Below are 17377 nucleotides of genomic sequence, written 5' to 3' on the forward strand. Positions count from 1 at the left end.
ACAACTTCCATACCGATGGCCCATGCAGCCAGCTCAGGCCTCTGCCTTCCTGGCCCGGACTTGGTTCCCACCTCTCTTCTCTCTCCCCAGACCTGGGAATGTAGCTCCCTCCAGTATCAATGTCCACAGGCCAACAGGTTTGAGCACACTGGTGAGTGAAGAACTGACTAGGAAAGGGGTTGCGATGGAGCTCCCACTCTCCCCCTTGTGACCAAGCTGCTCTTCCGTCCAGGCCTGGCCTGCGCAGCAGCTCCCTGTTCCCCCTTGTGTCTCAGATAAGAGTGGGCAGGTGACTCTGGGGGGCTAGGGAATGAGCAGTCAGCAGAGTGGCCACTCCCAGTCCATGGCTCAAACCCAACAGCTACACTGTGGAAGAAGGATGGGTATTTTCATCCCCTAAATTTTTACAGCTTCAGAAACCCAAAGGAGGGCCACTGTAAGCTACACTTGACAACACAGTGGTTTCATGGCTCGGGGAGGAGAGTCTAACAATTCCAGTAGAAAAAAAACCCCAAAACTCAGCTAACCTAAAAAGAAATAAAATGTTTTACTTAAAAACATAGCTGTATACCCTGGGCCCACCCAAATATTAGTGCTTGCTTCCAGGGTCCTCGGTCAGGGGCTTCTGTGGAGTGAGACCCAAGCTCCAGGTCAAAGCCCTGGGCCCCACGCAGACTGGGTAGCAGAGGGTCTGGAAAATGCTGTGGGCAGACATGAGCCAGGTCTCCAACCACTGCCAGGTGCTCTCCTCTGCCCTCAGCCCCACTTGGGGGGGCAATGGGAGCAGAGGCTCTCTGGGGGGTTCTCCATCTGAGTCTCAGAGATTCTGGGCTTTGGAGGTCCCACAGGGATGTAGTCCAGCCACTGTCCTCAGTTTGTAGGTGTGCATGCTGGGGTTTCCATGGCCTACACCCCAGTCTGCTCTTTGATCCAGTCCCGAAATTCAGAGAGCTTTGTGTACACACCAGGCTTCTCCCTCCTCGCACAGCCTTCACCCCAGCTCACCACTCCGGCCTGGAAGATCCGTCCATCAGCTTCCACACTGGACAGTGGGCCGCCAGAATCACCCTGAGGGGACAACTGTCCTGTATGAGGGCCCTTCTTGCCCTCTCCCCCACCCATCAACCGGACTTTCCCCACAGGACACCAAGCCCTATGCTGGCCATGTTCCCACCTTGTGAGACTCCTTGTCCTCCCACAAATGGAGACCACACATCCCAGCCATCCTGCTCCCACTCCCCACCCCCACTGCGGAGGCCACTCACCTGGCAGGAGTCCACGCCTCCACTGAGGAAGCCCACGCACATCATGCGGGAGGTCAGCTGCTGGGGCAGCAGGCTCTCACAGGTGGTCTGATTGATGACACGGATCTCGCCCTTCTGCAGGATCAGGGCCGCAGTACCTGAGGAGAAGGTAGGTGGTGTGACGGGGCCGCCGGGAAGCACTGCTGTGGAGGAAGTCACACAAGACACCCATGCCCCACACCAAGAGGGGTTACATAGTTAAGGACACAGCCCCTCATGTGGTGACTATCATCCTTCAGCACATATCAAGGGGAGGGAAGAAGAAATAGAGGCTGTAAGAAAAGACCACAGAATGCCCACAGTGGTCACCCAGAACCTCACCCACTGCCCCCAGAGGCCTCCGCTCCTAGAAACCAGGTAGGGCAGAGCTTAGCGGCCCCACAGAGCAGGATGCTGGGTAAGGGTCCCAAGGCTGTAATCTCCATGGAGCAGACTCCCAATTCTGTCTCCAGGAGCAGCTGCTGGTTTAGAAACTTTTGGTCAACAATTGAGCCCTTAATTACTGGGTCCTCAGGGCTCCTAAAAAATGTTCTTTTCCTTCTCTCCCTCCATTCTTAAATTTCCAATCAAATGTGTTAACTTTATAACTGAAGTGTTAAATAGAGTATAACAAACACCAATTAGCCTGCCTCCCATCAGGGGTAGAAGGGGCTGGGCTCCCCAGACTTTGCACACTGTTTCCTTTTACCTATGCAGCACTCTGTGTAGGTGCTGGCGTCTTTATCTGTAATGGACTGAAAATAGGCAAGAAACACCTGCCCTGCATCGCTCATTAAAGCACAAAACAAGCCTGAACCCCACCATCCTTCCCCACATGGCTCTGGGATAGCCTCACCTTGACAGGAGGGAATGAAGCAGCAATGAACACCACTGCAATGAGGGGGAGCTCTCTGGGCAAAGGGGCTGCATGCCCAAGGAACGGGGAATCACAGGGCTGCACTGGGGGCCTGCACTGGGCACTCACCTCCCTCCTCTGTGTGTCCCCAGCCCGTGACCCAGATGGCCTTGCCCGCCGGGAAGACATGTGTAGCATCTGGCAGGCAGATGGGCCGCACCACGTTGCTGTACTCAGCTGGCTTTTCTAATTCCAGCACCGCCAGGTCATAGTCATAGGTGAAGTCATTGAAGTCAGGGTGGCGGATGATGCGCTTCAGCTTGTGCTCCTGCACCCCTGGCTCACTGCGCTTCCTCTGGTCATGCAGGCCCAGGTAAGCGGTCCACATGGTGGGGTCTGAGTACCTGGGTGGGACACAGAAGGAGAGGGCAGTTTGAATGGGCATGACTCCCATGTGAATGGTCGCACCAGCAAGCGGGATGCAGGCATGCAGGTATGTCCCCTTGTGTTCTGGAAGGGTGACTAGGAGCTCCCCACAGGAGACAAACTTCCCAGGGGGGGAGAGCAGTTAGCGAGCACAGCTCTCTCATGGCCTTATCCTTGAACTCTAAACTTTACTTACATCTTCTGTTACAGCACTCAATCTTTCTTTACCTTTCCCCCACCTCAACTCTTCAGGGTATTTTTATCTGATTACACAATCATATATATATCTTATGAAATTAATTTCACAGAAGTGATAATACAGAACATAATTACAATACATTTTAAACATAGTAGTATACAGTCTAAAACTGGAAAAACATAAATATTATCTGCCACGTGTGACGATTATGCAGCTCCGCCAGGTAACAGACAGACAGATGATGCTAGGAGACAGCTTCAGTGTAAGAGGAAACCAGTCAGTGCTGCCCAGCTAATAATGACCAACAGCGGCCCCCCAGTGGCATAAGGCTGAATTACTCCCCCAGCTTTCCAGATGGAAATTGTAGGGGACACTAGTGCCAGGCCTTTCCTTGGTAGCTCAGTTTGGGGAGTGGGGTAGGTTCTAACCACCAACCTCCTCATAAGCAGTTCCCAGGTATTCAGACACAAACAAGGAGGGAAAAACTCAGCACTGTCAGGCCGGCAAAGGTGTTGGTAAAACCTATCAGAGGTTACCAGCAGTCAGCAGTGGGACTCCCACTTAGCATTAACCCTGAACTGTTTTACTGAGTGTCTCCTGTTACAGAACTTAACTTTCCATAACCAGGGATGGACAGGCAGGCGAAGGCCCTTCAGAGACAATGAGTTTCTCTTTGTTATTAGGTGCCCTCGAATCTAACTGACAATCCCATGGCAAAAGACTATATCTTTTTCCCGAGGAGCAGATGGTAGATTCAAACTGCGTGCCTTTAGATTGGCAATAAAATTCCTTACCCACTAGGCCACCAGAGCTCCTTAAGTTGCTGTTTGCGGTGACAGAAAAATTTAGAAACCGAGACAGTTGCACAGCATGGTGAGTGCAGCGAATGCCACTGACATGCACAGAAGGTTGAAGCTGCAAATGCTGTGTTAACATATACATTTACCACAATGAAAAAAGAGAAAAAAAGAAAAAAATTGTACAGCAGAATATATTGTATTTGTTGAGGGATAAAAAAAAAGTCAAATAATTCTTTCTTGATTTAAAAAAATAAAAGGCCCTAGGGAGTAGTGTGGCATTCCCAGCAGCACCCTAATGCTGTTATCTGTGTTACTTTCTTCACTAACAGGGGTCAGACTCCCTGGAGGAGCTGCTGAGGCAGGGAAATAAAAAGTAATTCTGGAATACACTGTGCTGTCAGACCCCGAGTGGGTCCTCAAAACTGACAAAATCTGAGAATCAGGAAGTCTGAGTACCACTGTCTGGAAAGTGAAGCTGTCACAGACCTCAGCCTGGATCACAGTAGGAATCTGCAGCTACGTCCAGGGACAGCCTCAGTGAAGTAGCACTGCACTTCAGTGAGCTGAACAAGCGTGGGTACTGGACCCAGAGGTTACCCAGCAGACTACAAAGCTCAAAGTAAAATGTAAGAACTCTGTGGGTAGCCATTGGTGCCTGGAACATGCTCAAATCTATAGCAAAACATATAGAAGCCCAACAGCAGCAATTTCAAGCACTCATAGCAGAAAAGAAATGCAACTAGAAAGGTACTGGGTTGAATATGAAGCATTGTGTCAGGTAGAAGCAGAACAAAATGAATTTATTAATCAATTTCTTTTCCAGAAATGAACTTTTCATTTCTATAGCAGGAGGGCAAAACAAAAACCCAAATCAAACTCTATCATTCCAGTGACTTGTTGACCCAAGTAAGATGGTATGTAAGGAATAAGGAGAGTATCTCTGGAGGTGTTAATACAAACTTGGCGGAACTTGTTTTCAACAGGGGCAGGGCACATCTGCTGGCAAACTCTGGTGCATTGGCTGCTAACTGCTATGGAGGCACAAAATCTCACCACTGATCTTAGTCTAAACTGAGCAATCTGTAAATTTGGTCCTTTTGTGTCTGTGCAAATCCACAAAACTTTAGGAGAAAAAGCAATAAATTATTTTCAATTTTATAAAAAAAAACCAAAACCACCAATGAAATACAACAAAAAGAGCCAAATCTCATAGATTTTTAAAAATCTGAATTCAGAGTAATCTGAACATCAAAACAATGCTATTGTTGTTGCTGTTAGGAGCCATCGAGTTGAATACAACTCATAGTGACCCTATAACAAATGGTCTGAACCCAGTCCTGTCTTGTACCATCCTCATACTTCCTGCCCACTGCAGCAGTCACTGTGTCAAACCACCTGCTTGAGGGTATTCCTCTCTTTCACTGACCCTCCACCTTTCCCAATATCGTGTCCTTCTCCAAGGAATAGCACCTCCTAGCAATATGTCCAAAGTATGTGAGGTGAAGCCTCATCATTCCTTCCTCCAGAGGGTACTCTGGCTGCACCCTCTCTAAGATATAATTATTTGTTCTCTTGGCTGTCCATGGGATGTTCAGTGCTCTTCTCCAATACCACAGCTCAAAGGCATTAATTATTTTTCTGCCATCCTTACTCATTATCCAGGTCTCAGATACATAGCTAGCAATCAGAAAGACTATAGCTTGAATCAGATGCACCTTAGTCCTCAAACTGACATCACTACTCCTCAATAATTTGGAATGGTGCCTAATTGCAGATTTTCCCAGTGCAATGAGTCTCCTTATGTCCTTACTACTCGTACCAAGGATGTTAATTGTGGATCCAAGCAAGATGAAGCTGCTGACAGTTTCAATCTCCTCTCCACTCATCAAGACACTGCCTATTGGTCCAGCCTTTAGCTTGGCAAAGTTGGATACTGGTGGGTAAGGGTTTTTTATTTACGTGAAAGCTGAGGGTAAACTGATTGGGTGTTTCTAATTATGCTTCTATTTCCAGCCTCATTTCTATTGCCAAGTTCATATTTTCCAACTACTGTTCCTTCTTCACTATTTCCTACTTTTGTATTCCAGTCACCAAATATAACACATCCTGATTACATGTTTGGTCAATTTTCAGACTGCAAAATTTGGAATTTGACACACTAGTGGAAAAGGTTTCAGTATAACAACAACAACAGCAGGATGGGGCATCTACATACTAAATAAAAGATTTTTGAAAACCCAGTGAACACTAAATAAAGAGGACAGTTATAGTAGTGTGGTGGTAAAACCCAGATTGGAAGTCAGTTGAAATGAGGAAAATCAATATCATAACAAACATTATTTAACAACTGGTACATGGAATGTTTGCAGCTTGAATGTTGGAAACCAGAAATTGTTAAAAATAAAATGGAACTCGTGAATACTGACATAGTAGGCATTAGTAAGAAGTGATGGACCAGCTAGGGCCACTTTGAATCAGATAATCATATCATATACTATGCAGGGAATGAAAAAGAGAAGAATGGTGTTGCACATTCATAGTAAAAAAAGAAATTCCAAGTTCTATCCTGAAATACAATGTTGTAAGTATTAGGATAATACCCATACACATACAAGGAAGGCTGGTTAGCATGACTATTATTCAAGTACATGCTCCTACACCTAGTGCGAAAGGGGAAGAAATTGAGAATTTTTACCAAATTTTGGAAAGTTGGAAAATAAGAGTTTGGTGATAGAAATGAGGCTGGAAATAGAATTAATGGATTTTGTACTTACAAGGATTTATTAGTTGCAAATACTTTTTCTAAAAGACACAAAAGATGACTTTACACGTGGATTTCACACGATGGGCTGCATAGGAATCAGATTGACTACATTTGTGGAAGAAATCATTGGAAAAGCTCATTATCAGCAGTCAAAACTAGGCCAGGGGCAGACTGTGTGACAGATCATCAATTACTCATATGAAAGTTTAAATTGAGGCCAAAGAAAATGGAAATAAGTCTACAGGAACCAAGATATGATCTTCAATCAATTCCACTGGAATTTCATGACCAAGAATAGTTTGAGGGGCAAGACCAGGGGCGGCCTCCACAAATCCCCTGTTCCACAACGCCCACCCTGCTGTCTTCGGGGCAGCCTGACCCCCCAGTAGTCTTCTAACTGGTCCTCAGCCTTCAGCTCCATCCACAGCCCCAGCAGTAGGCGCAGCCACCAGTGCAAGCCTAGCCCCAGCTCCAGCTCCAGTTCTTGCTGTGGCTTCTCCAGGCATGGGCCTTGCGCTGATGCCCTGGAGGTTGAGATGCTCTTTTCCAAAATCAGCTTGCTTACCCACTCCCTGCAAGCCTCAAGCTGGCACTGGGCAAGGATAAGGAACCCCCAGAGTAGCAGTATCAGGTGGGCAGCAGCAGCTTCCACTTGTGTAATCTGTGTCTCCAACAATGGTGGCCATCAAGCATGTGGAGGAGGACCGGATTTCTGACTGGGGAAAGCTGCCCAATGGCGCCCAAGTCCCCATGGAAGTACTCTTGCTGAAGAAGGTGAGCTCAGGCTTCTTGGGCATCACAGGCTCCTGGATTGGTTCGAGAGGCCTGACAGTTTTGTCCTGATTCTGGAGAGGTCAGAGCCTGTGCAGGGCCTTTTTGACATCATCATGGAGCAGGGGGCCCTGCAGGAGGAGCTGGCCTGCAGCTTCTGGCAGATGCTGGAGGCCGTCCAGCATTCATTGCCACAACTGCGGGGTGCTTCACCGCAACATCAAGGATGAGAACATCCTCATCGACTTCAGACACAGTGAGCTCAAGCTCATCAACTTAGAGCAGGGGTGCTGCTCAAGGACACAGTCTACATGGACCTCGATAAAACCTGAATGTATAGTCCTCCAGAGTGGAATCACCACCATCACTACCATGGCAAGTCAGCAGCGACCTGGTCCCTTGGGATCTTGCAGTATGATATGGTCTGTGGAGATAGTCCCTTTGAGCACAACGAGGAAATCATTAGGGGTAAAATTTTCTTCAGGCAGAGGGTCTCGTCAGAATGTCGGCATCTCATTAAATGGTGCTTGGCCCTGAGACCATCAGATTGGCCAACCTTTGAAGAAATCCAGAACCATCCTTAAATGCAAGATGTCTTCCTGCCCTAGGAAATGGCTGAGATCCATCTCCACAGTCTGTCGCCAGAGCCCAGCAAATAGGAGCTTTCTGGCAAGTCCTCACCTCCCTGTCAGACCCTGGAGGGAGGGGAAGCTTCCAGCTCCAGCTTCCCAAGTACACTTATTACCAAGCAGGATAGTGCTTGATGCAGGAACATTTACTACTCGTTCCAGACCCCAGGCCCCTGGAGGCTGCCTTGCCACGTGAGGGAGAAGACACTTCACTCTGGGCCTAGGTCTTAACTCCCACAAATGCTCTCTTGTCCAGCACCACTGGACTTGTGAAAACTTCTGGCGTAGGGGATGGGAGAGGGCTGAAAACCTGCCTTGGAGCTGTTGCCTTCATCATGCTGCGACGGATCGGGTAGTGGGGAAACAGGCTGGGGTGGGATATAGGACTAGCACCATTTTATGTCCCTATTACTTCTTCTGACTCTTCTGAGTGCCTTCTGGGGGACTCTGGCTGTGCTGGAAGAAATACTTGAACTTGCCTCTTTTACCTGCTGCTTCTCCAAAAATCTGCCTGGGTTTGGTTCCCTTTTCCCCCCCCCCTCTTTTTGGTTACCTCTTTTTCTTGCCCCACCCCCGCATCCCCCGCTCCCAATCCCCCATCCTCCATTTGAAAGGTGTCATGGAAGAGACTACGGGCCCAAAATGCTGAGCCACCTGCCCTTTCTTTTCTTTTTGTGAGAAAAATTTATATTTAGAATTAGCCCGCTGGACTCAGTTTAGATGATCCCAATTTTGTTGGCAACATACAAAGCATCATAGTCAGGACCAAGTTGAATATAGGCTTTCTTCTCTCCATCAGGCCTAATCAAAGTGTTGACCTTAGCCACACCAGTGTCATAGAGCTTCTTTACAGCTTGTTTGATTTGGTGCTTGTTGGCCTTGACATCCACAATGAACACAAGTGTGTTGTTATCTTCTATCTTCTTCATGGCTGACTCAGGGTCAGGGTAAATTTGATGATGGCATAGTGGTCAAGCTTGTTTCTCCTGGGGGCGCTCTTCCGGGGGTATTTGGGCTGCCTTTGGAGTCTCAGCATCTTAGGCCGCTGGAAGGTTGTTTTTGGCTGTGGACGCCTTTCAGGACTGCCTTCTTGGCCTTTAATGCCTTTGCTTTGGCTTCAGTTTTGGGAGGGGCAGGGGCTTCCTTCTTCACTTTCAGCGCCATCTTCGTAGAAAACCACCTGCCCTTTTTTTCTGTCTCCCTTAGTAAACCTCTGAGTGAACTGATCTTAGTTTTTGTTTTTTTAACTATTTTCAAAGCTAAGACCTCATACACACAAAAATGCACAAACAATGCAAATCAACAGAGAAGCTGTAAATGTGTGTACAGTTACATGGTAATGTACAAAAGACTGTAGTTGATCTAATTTTTCCCCCTTTTGAGTTATTTTACTTCTTTTTTTGTTTGTTTGTTTTGGAAAGATGCGCACTCTCTAACCTGGAGGTTATTGTTATATATGTATACATTTCTTTATTTATTTGGTTCCCTTCCTCTCTGGGTTTCCACAGCTGCTGCCCTAGTTTTCTTTACTCCTTTCCTGTTCTGACTTGGGGACCTTCTGGGGGAGGGCTGCGACGCTTGACTGTTTGTGGGGTGACAGAACTCAGGCAGGACGGCTGTGCTGCAGCTCCCTGACTGCCATGGGCCCCTCCACTCACTTACCCAAGTGGCTTCTGGGGGTGCTGGGACGGGGGTGTTGCTGACCTGTATATACAGCATAGATATATGACAAGCAGTTCTGGATGGATTGCCTTCTGGGGCCTCTCTGGGGCTGTCTTTTGAGCAGCAAGTAGCCTGCTAGTTTTATCTAAGTGAAATACTGTACAGGGGAATACAAGAGATCTTAACTTTTTTTATTAAAAAAACCTGACAGGTTTGAGGTATTGACCAATGATTGAAGACCAGATGAGTTGTGGAATGATATCAAGGATATCATTCATGAAGAAAGCAAAAGGTCATTAGAAAAACAGAGGAGAAAGAAAATCAAAACAATAATAAGATTAAATTACTATACACACAGATAATTCTTATAAAAGGAAATTAGGGGTCCATTTGAATCTAAAACACAACTTCATAGTAATTTTTAAAACCCAAACTCACTACTACCAGTTGTCTCTGCCTCACAGCAACCCTCCACAGGGTTTGTAAGGCTCTAAATCATAATAGTGGAGGTTCAGAGACAGAGAGGAAGAACCTCAAAAAGACTCAAACAATGCACTTGAGTCTCTCAAAGATGGTGAGCAAGCACAGGACAGGGCCAGGTTCCGATCTGTTGTCCACAGGGTTACTACTTGTCATACTCCACAACAGCAACAACCAATCATAACGGGAAGAGACTGCTCACCCTGCGTCAGGAAGTCACCGGCAATTCAAACACCTGGAGACTCACAGCCTTTGGTTAGCAGTGAAACTTACTGAGGATTACACCAGGATTCTCTAGTAATTTATGGGGGGCGGGGGGGCTGGGAGATGGAAAACTTGTCTTTACAGAAAAAGAGCCATGATGGGGCTATTGGCTGAGTTATGCTGCTAACCCAAAGGCATGCAGGTCAAATCCAGCAGGAGCTCTGCAAGAGAAAGATGGGCAATCTCCTACTGTGCAATTTATAGTCTCTAAAAGCCCACTATGAGTCAGTTCTAAATGGCACATAATAATACAACACATAAAAGAAATGATAGAATAAAATATAATTATTTGTACCTATCACAGCAATAATCAACACATGCAAAATTAATTAACAGATGCTTCAGGTGAAATGGGAACAGGATAGTGTTTCAAAGCACCATCCAGGATTCATTACCAAGGGAAAAGACCCTTAGCAAAGACAGTCTAGCAACTAGCCCCAGGCATGGGATTTCATGTGCATGCGGATACATGGGTGTTGGTTTTAGATGTCATCATGTTAAGCACGACTCATAGAGGCCCTATGACCAACATCAGAACCCTGTCCTATCCTGTGCCATCCTCACAATCTCTGATACACTTGAGCTCACTGCTGTGGTCACTGTGTCAATTCACCTGCTTGAGAGTCTTCCTCTCTTTTGCTGACCCTCTATCTTCCCAAGCATGATGTCCCTCTCCAAGGAAAGCCTCTCCTGGCAAGAACTGATGGTCTCAGGGTGAGAACTATAGATGGTCAGGAACATGGGACACAGGAAGATACCCTGCATAGGTGAGGGGTGATGGCCTCTGAATGCCCACTGTACTTGTGCATCTCTTCTCTGTACTCCCAACTCTTTGAAGGTTTTTGTCTTGAAATTATTTCAGTAGAGTAAGTGAGGTGGGGGAGGATATAAATAGAAAATTTATAAGCCAAAACAAATGCATAAAGAGCATTTATTTTTTCTATAAAACAAATTAACATGTGTCCTTCCTGGCCTCTGAGGAAGTCACAAGCTGACACTGACCTATCTATCCCAGCACCACCCCAGCCCCACTTATTCCTCTTGGGCTGCTGCCACCTCCCTGCAGATTCCTACACTGTGACTAAAGCTACAGCTTCCAGGTGGGTCTCACTGTTTCCAACCTTGCTTCACGTTAACCTCACACTAGGAACCTCCTAAAGGTTGTTTCTATAATGATCCTAAGGACTTCACAGGTGAAGCCTCATTGCCCTGTCCAGGCATTCTGTATGTCTCTATCTGGCCTCATCCTATGTGACTTCTCCCACCCATCCTCCCATATGGTCTCCAGATCAGCCAAGGGTCCATATCCAGAAGCAGTATGAATGGAAGAAAAGAGATTTGCAGGAATATTACAAGCAAAGGCTTAGAGCTGGATGTGATGGGATAGGATGGGATGGGACGGGACGGGATGGGACGGGACGGGACGGGACGGGACGGGACGGGACGGGACGGGATGGGATGGGATGGGATGGGATGAGGGAGCAAGGAAAATCCCTCTAGACCCCCTCTGGCCCACCTCCCCTCGTCTTTAGTACTTACATATCCTTCATTCTGGATATTCTCTGTAACTATGCTCTCCACCTGCTCCCCAGAGCTAAGCCCTACACATACAACAACTCCCCCAAATTGTCCTCCAACCTGAAGGCCTCCTCATCATCCTTGCCTCAGGGGTCTTTTCCACAAAGTCAGCAAGCTGCACACTCTCTAGGAATGCTAGGGCAGTATCTGATTACAGGAGCAGAATACATTTTTGGCTGCTTAAGGTGACATGTATAGGTATGTCTGCAGGTAACAACTGGACCGTTATGAAGATGCAGCCAATGTTAGCCCACAGCCCCGTCCATCAAATGATCCCATTTGGGTGGGAGAAGATGGCTGTAATAGCTGGCATTTAGAGGAAGCTGACAGTGCTGCAATCAACCACTTTGCAAGCACTGACACAGCAGACATGTCCACCTTCAAGCAGTCCTTCAGTGTAGTCACTCTAGGCTCATTTAAAGATGAGGAATCAGACATAGAAAGATAAAGTTACTGGACCAAGGTTGCACAGCTAACAGTGGACTGGATGCTGGTGGCTGGGGCTGAGCCTGTGGTCCTCTCAGTTAAGCTTTGACAAGCCCTTTAACTCAGGATGTAAATTTTAAGCTGTTGCGTCACTCTAAACTCACCGCCTTTGCTCATCAGGTGCCCTTCATATGGAAGGTCTCACCCAACTGGTCTGACAAACTCTTTCATGTCTCCAAACTCAGCAGATATCCCTCTTCAACAGCGATTCCTAGCAGTTGCCACCCTGCAGCCTGGCAGCACTCTAAACGGCAGGTAGCCTGCAGACGCCTGTATGTGCATACACACCTTGTCCCCGACCCTGGGAAGTTGGCAAAGAACAAGAACCAAATCTCAGTCATTTATCTATCTACTGCACATCATGACAGAGGTGATGAACAGTGACAGCAGAGCTGACCGGCAGAAGTAGGTCTAGTGATCAGCGGGGGAAGAAGGGCGGGTATAGGAGTGAGTTCTAAGGAAAGATTCTAAGTACTGCATGTGCTAAAACAATGGGCTCACCCAGCACCCAGACCTGGTTTTCTAAACATCATTGATGAAAAAGCTCATGGGAAAAAGGACAGATCCTAGGGGGTACAGCAGACATGCAGAATTAGCCCAGAATATGATGTTGGGCTCAAAATACAAACACTGGAGCACCAGAGACACATTGGAGCCAACCTGGAGACCCCCAAAGACCAATTTTGGACAATGTTAGCAACAAAGAAAATAATATGGTACTGAATTACAGCGCCCTGGATGATCTGTTCTGCATACAGATTGAAAAGGTATGGAGACAAGATACATCCCTGATGGACACCCTTCTTAATTTTGAACCATGTGGTGTCTCCTTATTCTGTTCTGACTATTGCCCCTTGGGTGAGCATCTAATGAGAAGGACCATCAGTCAGCTGGAGTGTTCCCTCTTCTCCAGGCCCACCTGCCCAAATGCAGACACAGGGATGCAGGATTTTCCAATCCCCCACCAGCAGAGCCAAGAGAAGACTGCCTCCCTCCCCATCGGGACTTACTTGAAGCCTTTGTCGTCAACGTGGCAGTGTGCTGCAGAGACCAGCCAGGTGGGGGAGATAAGTGAGGCCCCGCAGACGTGGCCCTGGCCCAGGGCATGCAGGCTCACCTGCCAGGGCCACTCGCCTTCATCCGCATCCTGTCCCCCAACGACGCGTGACTGCCTGCTGAATGACCGCTGCCCACAGTCTGCAAAGTGCATCCCCGGACATGGTGAGTCAAGGGGACAGCAGACAACAGGGGTCCCGTCTTGGGCTCAGCACCTCAGGGTGGCACAGGTCTGGGGAGGTGCCTCTGGAGTGTCCCTCAGCACTACTACAGCAATGAGGCATAAGGACCCTCCAGTGTCTTCAACTTCAAAGACTTCTCCCTTCTCACTCTGCCATCTCCCCACCCTGCCATGTACACGCAACAGGGCCATTGCATAGATCTGATTTGGATCTGGTTCGCACAGGTCTCCTGAATACTGAAGGCCAGGACTCTTTCTAGCCCCAGAGGGAAGAGAGGACAGGTGTCATGGAGGCCACAGAATGACCACAGCCATCAATCAATGTTCATGTCAGGACCACCCTCTCTCCCCCAGCAGCAGGAGGCCACTAGTGTTGTCAATGCCACCTGCTCCCCTGGCAGGAGGATACCCAGGTGCTCTCTGTGCACAAGGCAGGGGCAACCCAACCACTGTGGCCAGGAGAGCAGCTAGCCATACCTGGGAACCCAGTGTGATGACAACCCAGGACCTCACCATGAAGGCCACAGCTAGGCCATGGAGACCTCAGCAAAGAAACACAGCTAATCCATGGAGACCTCACCACAGCCATGAGGATCTCACTACAGGGACCCCACCACAGCTAACCCATGGGGTTACCACAGGGACCCCACCATGGGGACCTCACCACAACTAACCTGTGAAGATCACACCAGGGGGCCACAGCTAACCTATGGGGACCTCACCACGGGGACCATAGCTAACCCACAGGAGTATCTTTAAGGAAAAGCCCTTGTGGACAGTAACAGCCCCTTGGATGACAGGTCTTGGCAGTGGATGTACTAGCCTGACTTCAGCCTCCTTATACTGAGGAGCAGGTAGCCTGCCCAGTGTACACCAGCCCGGGGTACCAGTGCCTTGCTCACCACAGTCCTTTTCGTCTGAGCCATCGCTGCAGTCCTTTATCCCATCACACTCTGGGTTACCCTTGTTCAAGCAGAGACCGTTGTGGCAGCGATAGGTGCGTGAGGTGCAGGTAACAATGCTCACTGCCCAAGGATGAGAACAGAGAGCCACATGCCACCCAGTTAGTGCCAGAAGTGTGCGGGTGGGACCCGATCACCCATCTATCTATGACCCTCACTCGGGTCAAGTCATGTTTGTAAAGCACGTGTTGCCTCCTCTCCCTGAATGCCATGGTCAAGGTGGCACCCTCCCAGGAGCCCCAGGGTACACTCAGCAATCAGGTGGTGACTACTAGATTGGGTGGTGGGCTGCCCTTCACAGCAGCATCATGGAAAGAGACCCTGCAGGACAGGACTGGACCCAGCTCTTCCCCCAGCTCCTCCGCTCCTGCCACTCGATGCCAGTGCTCACCTTTGTCACATGTGGCTTCATCTGACCCATCTCCACAGTTGTCCTTCCCATCACACTGCTGGCTCAGTGGGAGGCACTTTCCATTGCCACATTTGAAGGTCTGGGCTGGACACTCTGTGAAGCCCAGATGCTTAGAGAGGGTTACTCATCCATCCACCCCCACCTACCCCAGGGCTAGGGCGCGCCAAGCAGCAGTTGTCCCCAAGGAGTGTCCCGTGACTCACTGCAGCCCTGCTCATCACTGCCATCCCCACAGTCGTTCAGGCCATCACACAGCCAGAAGAGGGGCTTGCACAGCTTGTTCTTGCATGTGAATTGGTGCGTGACATTGCATACTGGAGGGAGGAGGGGGAGGTCCCACAGACCAGGGTCAGCTGGGGCTGAAGTCCTCACAGCACCCTGAGATTGCCAGGGGACCCCACTCTCACCCAAAGGATGAAGCTGGGGTGTCCCTGTCTACCAAGTGTGGAGCTGACCTGGCAGAAATCAAGATTCCCACAGCAGAAGTGGGCAGGGCTCAGGCTAGATTTGAACACAAGGGGTGCCTATGGGAACTAGCCTGGACAGGGGCAGCATAGACGGAGCTCAGGACCTCAGGACCCACTCACCACAGTTGAGCTCGTCACTGTAGTCTGCGCAGTCGGCCCAGCCATCACAGCGCAGAGCCTTCCGGATGCACCGTCCCGTGTTGCAGGTGAACATTCCTGGGCATGCTGTGGGACAGGGCAGGCCTGAGATCCACAGCCACCCCACCAGCCTCCCATACTCAAGACAGAAAGTTCTCCCATGGTCCTAGTCTGTGGCCTCAAGACAGGACCTCCCAGCCCCCAAAGTGTGCTTCCTCCTAACATGCCGCTGCCTGACAAAGCAGCCTACAGCCACAAAGCTGGTGATGAGGGACAGCGTGGGCTCTTAGCATGAGACCAGCCCTGAGAGACTTGTGACTGGCACCCTAGCAAGGAGGCTGTCCTGAACGTGTAATCAGTCCTGCTTCTGTGCACCCCTGCCTGCTGTGGCCCTCCTCTGGCCTGGGCACCAACCTGGACATGGAGGTAGCTCAGGGTGAAGGCGGGCCTGCCCTCCTCACTACCCCACGCTAAAAACACAATCTGTAATACCCAGGCCACATTGTAATTTTCCTGAAGATGGGAAGCCTCTGACAATTAATGTCAAAATGGAGTATCATTAGGCAGATGACACTGTGAAGTCACTGTCACCACTATACCGTAACCTGTAGGGTATGCTGCCAGTGGCATGATGGTTAAGTGTTTGACTACTAGCCAAAAGGTTGGCAGTTCAAATCCCATAGGTGATCAATGGAAGACAAGAGCTGGCAATATGCTCCCACTAAGATAAAAGCCCAGGAAACCCTACCTCATACTATAGGGTTGTTCACTCATTGTTGTCAAGTTTGAAGAGACTCTCCAGTGGGTGTCCTGAGATGGTCATCACACAGGAAGAGTCTGCCCATCTTTTTCCCACAGAGTAGCTGATGGATTCAAATCCCCAGAGAGGTGCCACTTTTGGATTAACAATACAACGCCCTGCAGACTGCACCACCAGAGCTCCCCACAGGGGAGTTAGAAGTCAGAACACACAGCGATAGTTACAAAGGCTCGTTTGTTGTTTTTATTGTGTACTACGTTGTTCTCAGGAACATGCTTGAGGCCTTGAACACGAATGAGCGAAGAAGACCAGATGAGCTGTGGGAGGATATTAAGGGTATCATCCAGAAAGAGTGCAAACGGTATAGGGTATAAAAGTTTAATCTATAGCCTTTATAGTATTTTTTATGTGAATATACATTTTAAAACAAACAAACAAAAAAGAGTGCAAACGGTCATTGCAAAGACAGAAGAGGAAGAAAAGACCAAAATGGATGTCAGAACAGACTCTGAATATTGCACTGGAGCACAGAGAAGCGAAAGCAGAAAGAAGAATTCAAGATACTATAAAGAGCTGAATAGAAGATTTCAAAAGGCAGCGCAGGATGACAAAGTAAAATATTACAATGAAACATGGAAGGAGTTAGAGTCAGAAAATCAATAGGGCCGAACTCACTCAGCATTTCTTAAGCTCAAGGACTGAAGAACAAATTCAAACCTCGATTTGCTATAATCAAGGATACTTTGTTGTTATGTGCTATCGAGTTGCTTGCTACTCATAGCAACAGTATGTGCAACAGCTCTAAACTCTGCTCTGTCCTGTGCCAATCTCATTGTCTCCGACACACTCATCCCGATTGCCCCAGTCATCAAATCAATCCACCTCCAAGAGGGCCTTCCCCTCCTGAGCCTGCCCTCCACCCTCCCAAGCATGATGTCCTTCTCCAAGGACTGGTCTCTCCTTACAACATGACCAAAGTACATTAGACAAAGCCTCAGAATCCTTGCCTCCAAGGAGCAGCCTGGTTTAACCCTCTCCAGGATAAATCTGTTTGTATTCTTAGCAGTCCATGGTACCCTCAACACTCTTCTCCAACACCAAAGCTCAAAAGCATCAATACTCCTTCTATCCTCCCTGGTCATTGTCCAGCATAACAAGTGATTACAAAGACCATGGCCTGTACCAGACGCACCTTAGTCTCCA

At 48.5% G+C, this 17377-nt stretch overlaps 1 protein-coding gene and 1 pseudogene across 1 annotated transcript in view; one reads left to right on the forward strand and one right to left on the reverse strand.

The window, feature by feature from the left end:
- Positions 1–906: 906 nt before the first annotated feature.
- ST14 (suppression of tumorigenicity 14 (colon carcinoma)) overlaps positions 907–17377 on the reverse strand; it is a 27094-nt gene continuing 10623 nt past the window's right edge. Inside the window, exons 11-18 of the mRNA XM_006901734.1 lie at positions 15397–15501; positions 15013–15123; positions 14789–14902; positions 14338–14460; positions 13209–13395; positions 2269–2543; positions 1266–1402; positions 907–1068 (exon numbers count right to left, since the gene is read on the reverse strand). Coding sequence (XP_006901796.1) covers positions 907–1068; positions 1266–1402; positions 2269–2543; positions 13209–13395; positions 14338–14460; positions 14789–14902; positions 15013–15123; positions 15397–15501 — 1214 coding nt within the window. The remainder of the gene's footprint in view (positions 1069–1265; positions 1403–2268; positions 2544–13208; positions 13396–14337; positions 14461–14788; positions 14903–15012; positions 15124–15396; positions 15502–17377) is intronic.
- On the forward strand, positions 7013–7758 carry LOC102870124 (annotated as a pseudogene).

The sequence above is a fragment of the Elephantulus edwardii genome, unplaced genomic scaffold, assembly GCF_000299155.1.
Source record: "Elephantulus edwardii isolate Elephantulus edwardi_28Jun2011 unplaced genomic scaffold, EleEdw1.0 scaffold00341, whole genome shotgun sequence".
In the NCBI taxonomy this organism is placed as follows: Eukaryota; Metazoa; Chordata; class Mammalia; order Macroscelidea; family Macroscelididae; genus Elephantulus; species Elephantulus edwardii.